This window comes from Coenobita brevimanus, chromosome 46 (assembly GCF_032717465.1).
Source record: "Coenobita brevimanus isolate Jiangsu-jjx chromosome 46, ASM3271746v2, whole genome shotgun sequence".
Classification (NCBI taxonomy): Eukaryota; Metazoa; Arthropoda; class Malacostraca; order Decapoda; family Coenobitidae; genus Coenobita; species Coenobita brevimanus.
Genome location: NC_136999.1, coordinates 2,870,820 through 2,888,776, shown reverse-complemented (window position 1 = coordinate 2,888,776; position 17,957 = coordinate 2,870,820). Strand labels below are relative to the sequence as shown.

Sequence of the window (17,957 nt, the reverse complement as noted above, 5' to 3'; positions counted from 1 at the left end):
GCAAAAAAAAAAAAAAAAAAAATCCAAGGGGTGGTTGGGGTTTATTGCTCACGTAATGACACTCAGAACTTGGTAGGCTAGTGCAGAGTTTTGCTGATGTCTGTAAGCGTCGTTCCTTGAGAGTAAATGTAGAAAATAGTAAAGTGATGGTTATTGAGAGAGAAGGTGACTCCTAGTGCAATGTAACAGTGAATGGAGAGAGACTGGAATTGATGAGAGAGTTCTAATACCTGGGTACAGTGATAGAAAAGAGAGGAAAATGTGCAAAAGAAGTTGAAAGTAGAGTGACACAAGGAAGAAAAGTAGCTGGTGCAATGAAGGCCTTGATAAGAAACAGAGGCTTGAGTGTTGCAGCTGCACGTGGCTTACATGAAGGAGTGTTAGTGCCAACTTTAACATATGGATGTGAGACTATGATGTGGCATGAAAATGAAAAGTCAAGAGTAAGAGCAGTGGAGATGGGACTGCTGAGGAATGTATGTGGAGTACAGAGGGTGGATAGGATACGAAATAATGTGATTCGTGAAAGATGCGGAGTGAGGAAGTCGGTGGACACCAGAATTGAAGAGAGTGTACTGAGATGGTATGGTCATGTGGAGAGAATGGACAACAGTAGAGTGGTGAAGAAGGTATATCTGAGCGAATTCAAAGGAGGGAGGAGGCGAGGTAGGCCAAGGAGAAGGTGGAGAGATATGGTGGATGAGTGTGTGAGGAAGAGAGGTATGGAAGTTGGTGAGGCTAGGGAACTGACAGGAGATCGAGCTGGCTGGATGAATTTTGTGAGGAGGTATGCATGATCAGGGATTTTTGGCACCCCTATTTAACGTGGCAACATCTGGATTGACTCTGTCGAATACGATATGTGAAGCTACAGAATGTGGTGAATGTTTTTAGTGTATCCGATACAGCCAGGATTCCGGAGACTTGAATGATGAGTGAATGGAAGCATGGCCCATTGGATTGGGCAATTTTGGGCTGTCTGGACATTGCTACTCCTCACCCTGCCCTTGGGTGGGAAAGGAGGTCCGGATGATGATGATGATTATTTTATACTTACCTCTTGTATTTTAATGTTACAGAGCTCAAGTTGAGAGCCTCCGTAAGGAGTTGCAAGACCAGGAAACCTCATACAAAGCCCAACTGGCCAGCTATGAACAGAAGGTTCATGAAAATTGGGTAAGGTTTTTGGTTTTGGTTTCTTCATGATATGGTGGAGGTGGAGGCTATGTTGTCTATTCTATTCACTTTATTTTGACCAAAAATTACCATCTCTTCATCATGAATGTGAGCTGTAGCAAGAGATTGACACTAGAATATGGTGTTGATCATAAGAAGGTGCTGTAGAACGGATATAGAGCTGTAGCGTTGTCTGGAAAATAGGCTGCAAAAGGATGAAAATCACTGTCAAGTTAAGTTGGAGATGCCTCAATCTCGTAAGGGGTGGCCACAAACAAGTAGCCTCCATGGCACCCTGTCCAATGCCATTTCGCTGCCCCACTTCCAGCTCACCCTCCTCTCTCATATACCCCTCCACTCCATCCTTCTATCTCATCCTTGGTCTCCCCCTCCCTCTCCCCCCCCCCTCCACCTTATTCACATACACTCTTCTCGTTACTCTCTCGTTCTCCATCCTCTCCTCATGGCCAAACCACCTCAGTGTATTTCTCAACGCTTTCTATCACATGCACATCCACACCACAACGCTCCTTCACTTCCTCATTTGTTAGTCTGTCTTTCCACGTAACTCCACAAGGTCCTCTCAGATAACTCATTTCCACTGCTGTTACTCTTGACTCGTGTCCTTCCAACAATGTCCAAGCTTCCATACGTTAGGGTTGGTTTCACAATACTGTCATTCAGCGACCTTTTTTACTTCCATGCTCACTTTCTTGTTCCTCATCACTGCTTTCAAGGAACCAGCAACCTTTCTTCCTTGCTGTAACCTTTCAAGCACCATCCTCAAAACTCCCATCCATGCCCATCACACTCCCCAAGTCCTTAAATGCACTCACATTTTCCATTTCTTCCTCATCCAGCCTCACTGTACATTCAGTGACTTTATTTCTCTTGAAGACCATAACTTTACTCTTCTCTACATTCACTGTGGCTTAGTGGGTTAGAGGACTCTGACCGAAGGGTCGGAGGTTTGAGTTCACCCAAGGGTCATTTGTAGACATCAAGAAGGGCATCTGGTCATAAAGTGCTACACTATCCAAAAGAGTCCTCTACCCAGGGGCAACGCCTTAGCCCTTATTGAAAAAAGGGGACACGATGTATATAAAAAAAAAAAAAAAAAAAAAAAAAAAAAAAAAAAAAATCGTTTCTTACACTCCCGAACTCAAACTCATTCACCAAGCCTTGCAGTTCCTCCTCGTCTTCACTTAACAATACAGCATCATCTGCAAATAACTGTAGAGGGAGTCTCCAAACACTGCCCTCTCTCATTAGAGTCACTTCAACATCCACTGTCGTACCTTGTACCGCTTGTATAACCCCATCCATATACAGATTGAACAAGCATAGGAACATGACACATACCTGTTTCAGTCCAACGTTCAGATAGAAAAATTCACTCAGTTCACTATCCACATGCACTGCAGCCTTAGCATCCTCATTCATACTCTTCATGATATTCAGCAACTTCCCATTTACTCCATATGTTCTTAATACATTCCACATTTCTTGTCTATCCACTCTGTCATATGCGTTTTCCAAATCCATGAAGGCTGCATACAACTTCTTTCCCTTCTCTTAAAACTTTTCCAATATAGACCTAAGAATGAATATCTGATCTATACAACCTCTTCCCTTCCTAAAGCCTCCCTGCTCTTCTCCAACTAATTCCTCTCTTATTTCCCTAACTCAGTCAATAAATATCCTGCCATATACTTTTCATATGATACTAAAAAGGCAAATGCCCCTATGATTACCACACACTTCTTTTTCCCCTTTTCCTTTGTACAGAGGAATAATTATACCTGACTTCCAGTCCTCTGGGACTCTACCTTCCTCCCAGGCCAGTCTGCACATCTTCCATATTCTTTCTACCACTCTCTCTCATTCATGCATCAGCATTTCACCATACTCCATCAATTCCTGGGACTTTTCTCATTTTGACATTCTTCATTACTTCCACAACTTTCATCCTACTTATTTCTTCCACTCTTTTCACCTCCCTCCATCTCCCAGCCATTCCCCAGCCACTTGTATTCACATTACTTTCATTCTGTATACTGTATTCAACAGTTCCTTAAAGTGTTCTGTCCATCTGCTCACATTTTTTCCATTCTCCACTTGCAATCTACCATTTTTATTTTTCACTTCGCGACTTACTTCTTTATTACCCTGTCTAACTCTTTTCCTCATTCCACAACATTTTCTTACATTCCCTCCACTTTACAAATTCCTCATCCACTCTCGTCATTATCTTACTAATCTTTTCACCTCTCTCTTCGTCTCTACTTATAACTCTCTCTTCTGTCTCTCAACTTCCTCCACGCCCCTATTTCTCAGTCACTCACTATATGCTTTCTTCTTTTGCACCACAGCCTGTTTCACCTCCTCATTCCACCATGCTGTTCTTTGCATCCCTTTTTGTCTTCTTTTCACCCCACACACACCACCTCTCGTTGCACAGATCTCTTCTGTGATTATCATTCACATTCCTTCTACATCCTCCACCTGCTCCAGATGAAGTGTAGTTGTAATATACACCACATCATGAAAGATTATTTTTGTTCTTAACTGAAGTAGCCCACAGTGGTTTAAATCCAAGGAGTGATTTGGGCTTATTGCTGACATAATGCTGTGCAGGGATGAGCAACTGTTCACTGAAGCCTTAAATGTCTGGAATGAGCAGCCTATGTCCGGGAAATAATGCCTGTGCTTTTTCACGATGATAATTTGGTTTTTAGTTTTGTCTTGCTCTTTCAAGACAGTTTTATTCACCATTCCGAACTGGAGGAGTTTGATACAGCCCTCAGTAACCCCCTAGCTACAAGAGGTTTTTCCAGACTAGAATAAAAAAAAAAATCTAAGGTAGCAAGAATAATAAATGATAAATAAACTGAAATGGATTTGTATTGGACTGTATTCGTTTAGGATATTAGCTGCTTTCAGTGATAAACCAGTCTACATGGCTGTTTCGTATTTTCTTTTTCATATTTTTTCACTTCAGTATTCCCTTTAGTTTGAGTGTGAAGTGCTTGGTAGCTGTATAAGTAGATTCAAGTATAAACAAGGAGTATAATATTACATTGATTACTTTTTCAGTAGTACAATTTTATACTTGCAACATCCTTATTATTTCATTCCCCTACAGGATAACTTAAAGCTGTGGGTGGGATTGTACGGTATTTTAGTTTGTAGCACCCGTTTTTTAACAATTTATTTTACTTCTTACACCTTAACATTTTTTTGTGTAGGTGTGTTATTTGTATCATTTTATTATCAGCATATTTTGCATCAGTAACATACAAAACAATATCCAGGTGTATGTGCAGAATAAACATTAAGAAAGAGGTGTTATGAACTCTGCAAAGCCACTTAGAATATGGTCCTGTAAGTGAGAGTCTGACTTTGCATGTATGTCACAGTGTGTATGAAGGGCATAGTCATAGTTGTAATCAGCTTAGGAGTTTCCTTGGAAGAGGTATCCAAAGTCTCTTAGAATATGTCTTTAAGCTGAAGAAATGTATATGCTCTATAGTTTGTATGTTCTATCCTGTGGGCAGCTTCAGGCACGTGCAGCTGAACGTCGTCATGAGGAGCAGCGTCAGGAGAACAGCCAGCTGCGTACCCGCCTCACTGTGCTGCAGAAGGAACGCGATGAGGCTCACCACCTTCCTTCAACAAAACCACACCCAAAACGTATAAATACTTCTTAATTGTTTTAATAGACTTAACTTTGTGTAGGTGGGGGGGAAAAAATGTGCATACTATTCCACCTAGTGCACTTAACATTTAAGACATCTGTTACATTTCTTCATTGACAGAATATAGAGCATCATCTGTTGGCAGGGAAACCTACCATGCATCTTACAGCTTTTGATTTCAGTTAGTAGATGGAAGTGAGAAGGTATGAAATAATTGGCAGACTTTTATTTTCAGCTGTGCCTGTTCTGGTTAGCTTTAGTTTGAATCCCTAAGAGTAACTTTGATGTAAACTAAATTGTTTGGCATGGGCTGAATATAAGCCCATAAAGTAGTTTCATCAGCATACTAAAAAAAAAAAAAAGATATCTGTAGATGTAGGGGGGGAAAGAATATTATTTACAAAATCCCTGTGTTGTGAAACACAACTTTAGGGGTAGAAGTGTAGGATTAGAAATCCATCTTGTGTTGCAAGCACCCATGTAGTTGCCGTGATGCAAGAATTAAAGTGGAGAGAGAGAGAGAAAAATATATCAGGTACTCATGTGCTTCTTATATTCATTTCTCAGAGAAAGTCTTTGTGCTATATTTCAGATGTATCCACCATTTATACCCGATAAATGGGATTAAGTTAATTATATAAAACTAGGCTAGTTCTTCTTATACAATAATGAGTAGTAATTCTGGCATAATACTGATGATTTACAATCATATTAGTGTTTGGTCCAGTGCGACTGGCACCGATGAAGTGAGAGCTGGTTGTACATGGTCACTCTTGATTTTTCCAGCATTAATTTTAAAGTAATTTTGAAAAAATAAGTAAATGAATAAATAATATAACATGTTTAAATAACTGATGTAAATTTAAAACATAAGGAATCTTCGAATACAGTATATGTAAAGTAACTTATGCAATTGATTTAGTGACAGCTAAATTGCTTGTTTTAATTTTGAATACCAGTACTTAAAATGTTGTGTACATAAGGCATACTTTACAGTGCCTGTCATCTTGTTTGTTGACCCATATATCTCAGGAACATAATCTCTTACTGTTAACTCCTTCATATTTTTTTTTTTCCCACTGCACAGACAGTTTGATGCAGCATACAGGGATGTTGCTCCTAATATCTCAGGAACATAATCCCCTTCTTTTAATCCCTTCATATTATTTTTTTCCATTGCACAAACAATATGATGTAGCATAAAGGGATTGCCTTGCAGTGTAGGTTTTATTGAAGGCTACATCTAACCTCTCAAATGTAGAAGTAGGATTCTGGGGGCTTGATGTTTGATTCAGGGTCTGGCTTATTCACTGAGCTTGTTGATAGTTCTTGTGCTTTCTCTGTCCCTGTTTCCCGGAGCCTACCTTGCCTTATCCTTCGGTGAGAAGGTGAGGTCAGGATGGTGATAGTGAGAAATGCCCTTTTAGTGTCATCATCCTGACCCAATTTCCCATTTTTGCAAAGGGGTGGATAGGCTTCTTAAACTAAAAATGGAAGCTACAGAAGTTAAAGGTGTCTATCAAAGTACTTGTTCATACAGCAAGATGGTTCCTTAATTTTATCATCACGATAATTTTTAAGTAAGTGTCATAGTTGGAATTCTATTGGCAACCCTGTAGCTAAGTGGTGTGGCTTGGTTAACTGATAGTTTTCACTTTCTGCAGTTTGTATTTCAAGTACCTGTACTTGCATTAAGTGCTGGGTATGTCATACTGAGTTTGCTGTATATTAGTTTAAAAAACAGCTATTATCACTGAAGTTAACTCAGGTGAAAATATGCTAGTATTTGTATTGTAGAAACAGGTAGGAGTAACATAGAGGGTATGCACATCAATACTCCTCTGATATGGCATATAGATGGATCTCACATCTTGTGCAAAAAAACTTGTATCACCATTCTGTGCTGTACATACTCCCGCTTCTGCCATAATTGTAGTGGTGATTGGTTATTGTAAGGTCAAATAAAGCAACCTGTAATTTTGGTAGTGATATATGATGCTTCACAGGTGTAGATGCCAATGGGAGTGTGTCGTCACCAGGGCCAGAGGGCGAGGGTGAGGGTAACCATCGAGATGTAGACTCACCTCCGGTAGTGCCTCATCCCTTAGCACCTCCACCTATGCTGCCCATGATGTTCCCACCTGGTGGCCCGTTACCTCCGGTGCCTCCTCCCCATAGCTTACCCCCAGGTGTACCTCCACCCCCACATCCTGGCCTGCCCCACGGTGTGCCTCCTCATGGCCTGCCACCTCCTCCTTTCCTCTCAGGGGAAGCACCTTTCATGGGCCCTCCTCTCCCTCCACTCCCTGGAGACCGTCGGTTGCCCCCTGCTGGGGGCATGTCCTCACCGCCTTTCCGAAGATCTGGATCTCCATCTTATGATCATCGTAATGACCGTTATTCGCCTGCAAGTGAACATTCTCATTTCTCAGATCATCAATATTCACCTCCTCCATTACGTCATCGGCCAGGGTCGCCAGATATTCATCGTCGAAACCACTCCCCAGACAGACGGTCTGACAGAACTAGATCTCCTGATCGACGTTCAGATAGAATGAGATCACCTGATCGGCGTTCAAACAGGCATACGCCAGACAGAAGGTTAGACAGACGTTCACCTGAGAGGCACTACTCCACCCGATCTCCAGATGGGTACTCGCGCCACAGGTCTTCCCCACATCGTTATTATGATCATTCAGATTTTAACAGTGATGAAACTAGGATACATTCATCTCATATGAAAGGTAAGGTAACAGCAGAGCTTTGCTATGCAGTTTAATTTTTAATCATCCAAACCTAGCTCAACAATATCTTGTGATGGACAGTTATCCATCACACGCATGCAGTTCATATTGGTGAGCTAGAGTTGGCTCATACACACTTTTTTTGAAGCATGATTTTCCATGCATGTCACATTTATTCATTTTGTTTTTCTTGCATGCTGCTGGATTAGGGAATGCAAACTTTAAGAAACTAAGAACATTCTGGCAGAGTATGGAGAAAGGAGAGCCAATTCCAACAGCATCAGACAGTGAACTCTATGAGAACATATAACTACTGACCTGTCCTGAATATATTTCCAGGTTAGGTAGATGATAGTAGTGTGTGCTTATGTATAGGTTTGGTCATTCATGGGTGTAGTAGCCTAAAAGCAGACCATGCAACTTTGTAGTAGTGGTAGATATTTCCCTACTAATGGTTTAGTTTTGTCATAATAATACTGGTATTTACGTGAGTACTGTATATCACGTCTGAAGTTCAGCTTATTATTGTATTAGTAGTAGTAATAGTTGTTCCCTAGTCAGACTGACTGAACAGCCCCGCATCCCTAAGGAAGGCCATGGCTGAGACTGAGCTTTCCCACAAAGCTCTCAAGGAGTGTATGTTGTGTTGCTGGTGCATGTGATTGTGTACAATGCAGTCTTCCATAATCTCCTTAATAGTATGGGGTGCAGTGTTGCATCCCGAACAGGCATCAGCGACGGAGTCATCCAGCCTCTTCTGATAACTCAAGAGGGCTGGATGATGCCCACATCTCAGCCTGGCCAGGTGGACCCTGTCCTCATGAAGGAGATGGGATTCAAAAGGGTGGATATCAGGAGTCCGTGCATGCAGCTGTGTGTTGTCTTTGAGTGACTGAATGGAGCAGCGAGTGATTTGAGCATGGATATGCCTCTGGAAGCTGGTTTGAGGCAGGTGAGGGGGGAGAGATGGCAGTATTTGTGTATGATATCGTGTGCACAGTGTTGTTTTGATGTTCCTTGGTGTGTATGGATGTGCTGCCATGAAGTGTAGTGGATGGTGTGGGTTTGTGGAGGCTGCAGCAAGGATTTGTGTGCCTCTCATGTCTAGATGCTCTTTGACTCTGAGGACCTTGGTATCTTGGTGGAGGTGGTCTGTAGATGTAGCAGCCATGTAGCCTGTAATTATTTTTAGGGCCTTGTTCTATATGGTCTGTATGGTGTTGCAGTATGTGGGGTTGGTGAGGTTAGAAGCCCAAGCTGGGCTTGTGTAGTTCATCACTGAACGTATGTAGTGTCTGTATACTGTGGTGGTGGTTTCTTTGTTGTGTCCAAATGTTGTGTGGGCAAGTGACCTTTGGGTGTTGAGTCTTGGTGTTAATTTATTTTTAATGTTTGTTATGGGTTGTTTAAATGACTGATGTATGTTACACCAATGATTTTGTGTGTGTGTGTGTGTGTGTGTGTGTGTGTGTGTGTGTGTATTTACCTATTTGTATTTACCTATTTGTAGTATACAGGAATTGAGCAATGCTCGTGTTGTCCTGTCTCCATATCCACATTTATCAAGTCTACCTTTACACACATGAATGTTTTTCTCATGCACCACCTCTTTGTCTGAGTCGTTCTAAATATTTAAGAATATACCTAATTGTGATATACACGGAATGTACTATGCTCGTGGGTTTCCGTCGCTGTTTCTCAATAAGTCGAATTTAACTTTAAACTCGTTTAAGTTTTTAGACTGGACGATCTCTTTGTCCAGGCTATTCCATAAGTCTATACTTCTGTAAGGAAAGCTATATTTCTTGATATCCTTCAAGCAGCTTGACTTTTTCAATTTCATTCCATGTCCTCTTGTTGCTCTCTTATCCCATACAAACAGATCTTCTTTGTCAATTTTATCTACTCCCACCATGGTCCTGAACACCGCAATCATGTCTCCCCTCTTTCTCCTTTCCTCTAACGAAGGCAAATCCAGTTTTTCCAGCCTCTCTCTGTATGACAGGTCTGTCAGACTGGGGACCATCTTGGTTGCTGTTCTTTGTATTCTCTCAATCTTGTTTATATCTTTCTTTTTGTGTGGGGACCACACTACCGCTGCATATTCTAACCTGGGGCGGATCATGGCCACTATCAATTTTTTCATCATTTCCTCATCCATATAATGAAATGCTACTCTTATGTTAGTCAAGAGCTTATAAGTCTCTCCAACTATCTTGTTAATGTGCTTTTCTGGTGACAAACTATCTTGGACCAGCACTCCCAAATCTTTCTCTTCTCTCCTTTTTGTGATTAATTCATTACCCAAAAAATAATTCAGTGATGGTCTCCTGGTACTTTTACCCATTTCCAAAATTTTACATTTCTTTACATTAAATTTCATTTCCCACGTCCGGCTCCAATTGTGTATCCTATCCAAATCCTCCTGCAGTATTTTACAATCCTCCTCAACCTCTATCTTCCTCAAGATCTTTACATCATCAGCAAACAGACTCGCATAACTGTTCACTCCATCTACCATATCATTTACGTAAATCAGGAACATTACTGGTGCCAACACTGAACCTTGAGGGACTCCACTTGTTACTTCCCTCCATCCAGACATCTTTTCCTTTATTACTGTCCTCATTTGTCTGTCTCTCAAAAAGTCTCTCATCCATTCCAGAAGTTTCCCCTTTAGTCCTCCTATATATTCTAGTTTCCACATTAGTCTCTTATGAGGTACCTTGTCAAAGGCCTTCTCTAAGTCTAAGTACACACAATCCACCCAACCATCTCTCTCCTGTACCACATCAATCGCTCTTGAGTAAAAGCTCAACAAGTTTGAAACACATGACCTTCCACTTCTGAATCCAAACTGACATTCAGCCAAAATATTCATCTCTTCCAGATATTTTATCCATCTGTCTTTCAGGATTCTCTCACACAATTTTGCGACCATGCTGGTTAGAGACACTGGTGTGTGTGTGTGTGTGTGTGTGTGTGTGTGCGCACGTGTGTGTGTGTGTGTGTGTGTGTGTGTGTGTGTGTGTGTGTGTGTGTGTGTGTGTGTGTGTGTGTGTGTGTGTGTGTGTGTGTGTGTGTGTGTGTGTGTGTGTGTGTGTGTGTGTGTGTGTGGTAGGGGAGTGTTGTTTATGGTGAGGTGTGGAATGTGATTATGTTCTGCTGTCCAGTTTGTGAGGAGGGTCACTGTAGATTTGGCTGGGGCTGTTGTAAGTCTGTCTGTGGTGAACCATTCGTGTAATGTGTTGAGGTAAGGTTGGAGGATGTGTATGGCTGTGTTTGTGTTTTGGTGTGTACATGTAAGTGTTATGTCATCTGCATAGGAAGCTGTGTATCTGTGGTGTGTGGGTATGTCGTGCATGTAAAGGTTAGAGGGTGTAGGGGACGAAACAGATCTTTGAAGGACACCGTTTGTGAAGTATCAGATGTTCGATGACTGACCGGCAAATGTTGCATGTGCATATCTGCCTGCCAAATAGTTTGCCAGCCATCTTTTTGTGTTGTTGTGCATGTTTGTGTTAAATATTTTGTGAGCTTGTGGCAGGGGATGGCGTCAAAGCTTTGCTAATGTCTGGTGTGACTAGGAGTGTTCTGTGTGGTGGCCTAGCTGAATTGATGCCATCAAAAACTCTTTGTGTAAGGTCTGTAAGAATGTTTGTGGAGTGTAGCGGCCTAAAACCATGTTGTGATGGGGCTGGGGGATGTGAGGTGTTACTAATTGTAATACCAGTCGTTTAGTGACTTTGGAGGGGGTTCAGAGGAATATGATGGGGCGGTGTGAGGAAGGTAACATGGAGTCTGCGTTGGGTTTGAGGATAGTCATGATAGTACCATGCTTCCAGATGCTGGGTATTAAGCTGTGTGAGTAGCTGTAGTGTGATATGTTGGTGAGTGCTTTTATGCCTTGTGGTTCAAGGTGTTTAAGGTGTATGTTGCTTATGTTGTCTGGGACACAGGCATATGAGTGCTTAAGGTTGCTCATTGATGTGCTTTGGTTGTAAGTGAAGGGTGCAAAGTCTGGGTCTGTGGGGAACTCTCTCATGTGTTGGATGACACGTTGGTCTTCATGATGGGGTTTAGATGGCTGATGTGCTTGTTGTTTCTTTGAGGTAATGGTGTCTGTTGTTGTGATGGCAGTGTGTGATTGTGTGGTGTTGCTGTTGGAGTGTGTGATGCTGTTTAGTGTTTTGTAGAGTTTGCCGGTGTTTGTTTTGTGATCAAGTGTTTGGAGATAATTATTGCAATTTAGTGTTTGCTGCTCTGATATTTTATTGTTTATTGGAGTGTTGACTTATTGTATTTGTTGTATGGTGTCATGTTTATGGGGTGTTGGGGAGGGTTGTGATGTGTCACATTGACTACTGAGGCCTTGAATTTATGGTGTGAAGTTGGGGTTGTCTCTGTTGTTTCTAGGGATGTGTCTTTTGTCTGGGTTTTGAATAATTGTATTGAAGTGTGCACAGGAGTGTTGATGTTTGTGACGGGTGTACAGTTAGTTGTTGAAAGCGCTGTTTATTTTCCAGTACAGTAAGGTGATAGGGGGTAGTAACCATCATCCACTCCCTTAATGTATTGGTGCCAACTTTTTCCTTCACCTTTATAACATTTTTTTTTGCACTCTGCCATACTTCCTATCACTTTTTATTACTCTTCTTTCCACTTCTTGTGGCCCTACGAGTTAAAAACCAAATAGTTTTCTGTAACCCAAGAAACCACATACAGTTGGGACGCAATTTAAGACCGAATGAAACAGTGATCTTACAATAACACGAGCATTTAATTTCTCCCATTATTATATAATAGCACAGTAATACCACCGTGGGAAATGGGTGTATTGGTATTGGATTTCTAGATACAACTCATGTATTATGCTTTTGTTGGTCACTGATTGACTTTCTCGACCCGACCCGACCCACGTGACCTCCATACCACCTGCCACAGCCTGTTGATTACCTCAGTGTTGTGTGAACGGTCACTGTGATGAGAAGTTTATTTGCTTATTTCCTTGCTCCTCGTTTCCTCTCAGAACTCTGAGCACGTAGTTCCAAACCAACTTTAGTTACGCCCAAGCACCCTGAAAGTGCTCTGAACACAAGAAAAGCATTTATTCTAAATGAAAATGTAAAATTGTTGGGTGAAGTAGTGTGTGGTGTTGGAGCATAAATACAAACGTTCAGACAGATAAAATGAGTTGGGATGTTTACTATGTGGGTAGTTTGCTTTGTTGGGAAAAAAAAAAAAAGTTAATGATGAAGGAGCAGTAAAATTCATGTATTTGCCTCTAGTGCAATGAATGTGAAAAAAAGAAGAAGAAAAAAAGGATTTGTGCTTGATCTTGTCGTGAACTGACGGTCTTTGGTCAAGTAAATTCGGATCTTACGATACGTGCAGACACTACGTGTTGACATAAATAGTTAGGTAAGATAATTATGTGAGTTCAGTTCTTGTGAATTATACTGTCATACAAATTATACTGCTTGGCTGACTTGTTTATTTTTCATGATTACTGCATTCATGTGTATCTGAGAAGTGAGATACGCAGTCACTCCATGCTGACGACTTCTTTATATTTTTTTTTTCCCTTTATTGTTGATGATTAGTGGCCTTCAAAAAGTTTCACACTGCATTTTCTTTAATGCGTGTCGAAAGTGATTCATGATGAAATATGCATGATACGGGGCAGCCATTATTCACGTGTTGTTTAGGTCAAGTTTTTGCTTTATTTCTAATTAGGACTTTCAAGAGGTTTAGTGGCAATCGTTGGTGATTAAAATTTTTATGGGGCATATTAAGGGGCAAAACTATAGGTTAGGTTAAGTTAGAACGCAGTTGCTATGCACTGATGTGTCCAGTCGGTGAGGTAATATGTAAACGCACCATCTTCGGTGTCTTAAGGTAGACGTATTTGCAATAATCTATCTTTAAATATATTTTTAACGAAAAATATGAGGCTCCTAGAACATAACCCCCTATTTTACAGGTAAATATATGTCACATTTTATTACAAAATCGATTTTGCACTAGGTTCTGCATAACCTATCTCGTGTTGTATGAAGACCCTACTATACAGTGCAGGGTGATAACCATATTACCAAATGTGGGGTGATGTGGAGATTTCTATGGTACCTTTGTTAACTGGGTGGAGAGCCACAAAGGGAACATCAATTCAATGCATGTGACAGCCCTGGAGAGGTAGTTGTTTGTCTGCGGTTAATGGGTCTGCTTGATTACACAGACTGGGTTATTTAGTAACAACAACAACAACAAAAACCATTACGGTAAGATTCTCAAGCTGCATGCTACTGCATGTCATATTTTGTGAACCTGAGTTTTATAACATTAAATTTTGATAAACATACCAAAGGAGTTCAATGTAAGTAAAATGCAATTACCCTCTTACGATGCTGGTCCACTATTTTTGTGTCCCGTCAGATTTCAGTATGATTGAACTATTGTATGTACATAATTTTAATTAGTAATCCGTTGGTTATAGCATACTTGGTAAGTGGTTTTCATTATCACTGCTAGATGGAAATCTGCACTTCTGCCGTTATAGTGCATTTTTCGGCACAAAAACATTATCACGTGCCTGAGCTGGTTTCTGCTGACAGTGATGGTGCGATGTCTGTGGTTTCTGATAGCTTTGAGGGATTCAGAGGTGAGGCCCTCCCCAGGGGGTTAGGTCTCTGCTAGTTTTGAGGGATTCAAAGGTGAGACCTTACCCAAGGGGTTAATCCCAGGTGGAGGAGACCTTACTTTTAGCCCCGGAACCCTATACCTTAAGCCTGGTTCGGGTCTGTCTATAGTATGTTTCTCTTCCTTATGGTGCCCTTTCATCACTTTCTATTCTAACCTAACCATGCCTGTGTGTGTTTCTGGAACTTACCGGCACAGTATGTTTGTATTTAGTGGGTCTAAGTTTTTGTAAAAGAGAAAATTCGGCCTTGCACTTGTGGTGCCTGGTTCCAGTTATGTTCTCATAGGTTCTGTGTATTTGTCATCCCACAATTCCCTCATCACACACCATGTTCAGTACCAGTTATGCATGATAACCAAAGTATCACTGTATAATGAAACCTTTAAATACTTTCCCTTGCTTTGTAATTGTCATTACCACCTTTAACATACTGTCATTGTCTTGTTTACTGAAATTTGTATTCACTAGTTACTGCAGTTATTAAATCACAAAAAATGTTTATTTCAGGCAAGAAGACTTCCACACCGCTGAGTTCAACTGATCGATGGAAGACTGAGTCGTAGTTGACGTATGTTCGGCTATTATGTATATTATATAGGAATTGTACTTTGATTAAATATGTTCTTTTTAGATTTTTCATATGTTGTGAACAGATTAATTTCAGGTGCTTTTCTCATGAGCATTTATTATGAATATTATTAGTGAGTTGACAGCGCAATAATGTACAATTACCTTGTCAATATGTAAGTTCAGACAGTTATACTGTATGGAGGAATAATTATCTTGCATCTTGTGTAGAAAAGCATACTGGTATGTGGCTGTTGTAATAGATAAATATTGTTTTTCCATCCAAAGGATTCTCACTTAGACATCCCCAGATTGATTATTGCAGTACCTGTAACATTCAAGGAAATATAAAGTCTAAATACACTACCAGTACACATATATTTACATACAGTACAGTTATACATTAGATAAAATAAATTTCTGGAGACTAACATTAATAAGTAAAGCTATTTCAGATGCATTTACATACTGGTATAATCTCCTGAAGGTGACTAACACACAAAATTGCACTCGTCTGACATTTACAGCTTTTCCCAAACATATGCCACACACTAATCTATTACACTCCTCACATATCTTAGGTTATCATTTTAGTTCTTAATATTTCCTATTAATGTGGATGGTGCTAAGGATGCTGCAGCTAGTATTCCAACAACCAACATACATCTTTCATAAATGATGGTAATACTGATGTGCATTTCTTGAACTGTGATTTCACAATATATGCTGTATTCATTCTGTAGCTTCACATAAACATATCAGATACAGCCAGGATTCCTGAGGCTTGAATGATGAGTGAATGGAAGCATGGCCCATTGGGGTGGGCAAACTTGGGCTGTCTGGATGTTGCTACTCCTCACCCTGCCGTAGGGTGGGAAAGGAGGTCTTGATGATGATGATGCTGTATTCATTTTAATTTAATATTAAACGAATGAATGCATGTAGTATGTACTGTATGTATGTACGTAGAAGTTGGTTTCCACAAGCCTCCTCCATCAGTGGGTAACACTATGTGTACTACAAAACATGTTCAAACTATGTTCTACAGGTTCTGATGAGCAGCTGACCCTACAAGGAACATCCTTTTCAATAATTTGTTAAGTAACCCGCTCCACTGATGCCGTGTCCACGTATTTAGGTGACGGGGATTTTGAAATGTAAGATGAATAGTACATATAGAAATATGAGTACCTTGACAGGGAAGAAGCATGTGATGGCACAGTGATGTACTTCTATCTATAACCAAACATCTTAAGGTGCTACTAATGGGTCAACATTGGATTGGACAGTGAATGGATGTAGGCTATATAAAAACACTACCTTCCTATACTAGCCATAAACATGGACCTTTTTCTTAGGGTAATCCTGGCTCTAAATGTTAGTGCAACTAAAACAAAGCCTCCAACTGTTTCAGAAATTATAAAATGTCTTGGCAAATTCTTCTTCTTCTTCTTCTTCTTCTTCTTTTTTTTTTTTTTTTTTTTTTTTTTTTTTACAGTATTATCCACAAGCAGTCACTGAAAATTACAAAAGCAAGATGGCCACACTAAATGAAGCCACACCATCCATCACTGCCTCCTCACTTGGGTGCCAACACAAACATCAGTCTGCCACCATCTCAAATAATATGAAAAATTACTGTACTGTGTGTTTGCCATCATAACACATTTAATGTTTCACCAGTCAGATAACTCTCCCTCTCTCCTCTTTTTTTTCTAAGTAGAAATCATATAGCACAGATTAAGCCATTATCACTGGTTTACATGATGCTGATGGTGTCTCGGTGAACATCAGCAAACATTACTACAGTAGATGAATCAATGTTTTGAGAAATTTGAAATTTTGATGCAAGTTTAGTTTATGAGTGGGATACCAGATGGGACTTGCATACTGGAAGTTTAAGTTACACAGACCATTATTTAACCAACTGAATCTACGTGATGTCCTCTATAGTTCATTCTTGTTGTTAACTGATGATTTTATTCAACTTATGCCTCTCATATTTAAGGGATATATTCTTGGTTTATGTCAGAACCCTTCAGTTTGAAAAGTTTCTCCTAAGTTGAATGTAATCGTCACGAGACAGCAAGAATAAATCAAACAAGTTGCCCTCACACTGAATGGGTCAAAATGCAAAGGTTCATTTTGAGAATGATAATCAGCATAAGCACACCCTCTGTCTTCTCACATGACACCTGACATGTCCGGTACAGATGTCTCCTTATGACAATGGATTAACCCCGTGAATACATGAGGTCATTTTTAGTTGTTCTTACTCATACACTGCAATGTCATGCAGCTTAAGATGGCTGTCTGGTAGTGAATGAGTTGAGGGACACTAAAGTTAACCCCTGTTTGAAGCACTCCTATGGTGGCAAAGAATAAAAGTTCTAATCCCACTGTGCCTAGCAGTACTACAAATAAACTTTAAAATACAACTTTACTGTACATAAGTTCTTAGTAACTTTCGTCCATTCATCATCCAATTCTACGTTGCCCCATGAGGAGCGTAGGAGCCCAGGGTTATGCAAGTTGGTCCTGGCATTTGAGATGAGAGTGACCTGCCACACTCATCCCTGAGTGAACAATAACCCCAACCACCCCTTGGATATAAACCTTCACCAGCCCAATCCGATTGGAATGCCGTAATTACCCACTTAACCACCAGGTGCCATTATTTGATTATAATGGTTACCACTCAGCACAGTAAATGGTTTCCTGGTGTACAGGAAACCATTCAGCTTGTCACTCAGTAATGAGTCACCCACAGGCAGAAGGAAGAAGAAAGGATGAAAAACAGAAAGACAAAAGAGGGAGTGTAAAGTCACCCATAGGCAGAAGAACAAGGAAAGAATGAAGTAAAAAAAAGAGAGAAGAGGAAGGAAGTAATGGAGGTAGAAGAGGAAAGGGCAGACACCCGAGAGCAGCACTACAACGAGTGAGTGGATGGTGAGTGCCCCCACCTACCACATGGTAACTTTAGTAACATTTATAATCAAGAAATAAACTTTTATCACTAATATCATCCTAACCCTATTTTCCACTAACATATGGAATGGGTAGAATTCAGAA

At 40.4% G+C, this 17,957-nt stretch overlaps 1 protein-coding gene across 8 annotated transcripts in view; it reads left to right on the top strand.

The window, feature by feature from the left end:
• Positions 1-15,239, top strand: part of Tango1 (transport and golgi organization 1) — an 87,436-nt gene extending 72,197 nt beyond the window's left edge. For 3 of the 8 annotated variants that reach the window (XM_080271552.1, XM_080271555.1, XM_080271551.1), the window contains 4 exons: positions 1,080-1,176; positions 4,734-4,869; positions 6,881-7,618; positions 14,826-15,234. In XM_080271552.1, the coding sequence (XP_080127678.1) occupies positions 1,080-1,176; positions 4,734-4,869; positions 6,881-7,618; positions 14,826-14,881 (1,027 nt within the window). In that variant the 3' untranslated portion in view covers positions 14,882-15,234. Of the gene's footprint in view, positions 1-1,079; positions 1,177-4,733; positions 4,870-6,880; positions 7,619-7,827; positions 7,958-14,825 lie in introns of all 8 variants that reach the window. The other 5 variants (XM_080271556.1, XM_080271553.1, XM_080271554.1 and 2 more) reach the window with 5 other exon arrangements.
• Positions 15,240-17,957: the final 2,718 nt, after the last annotated feature.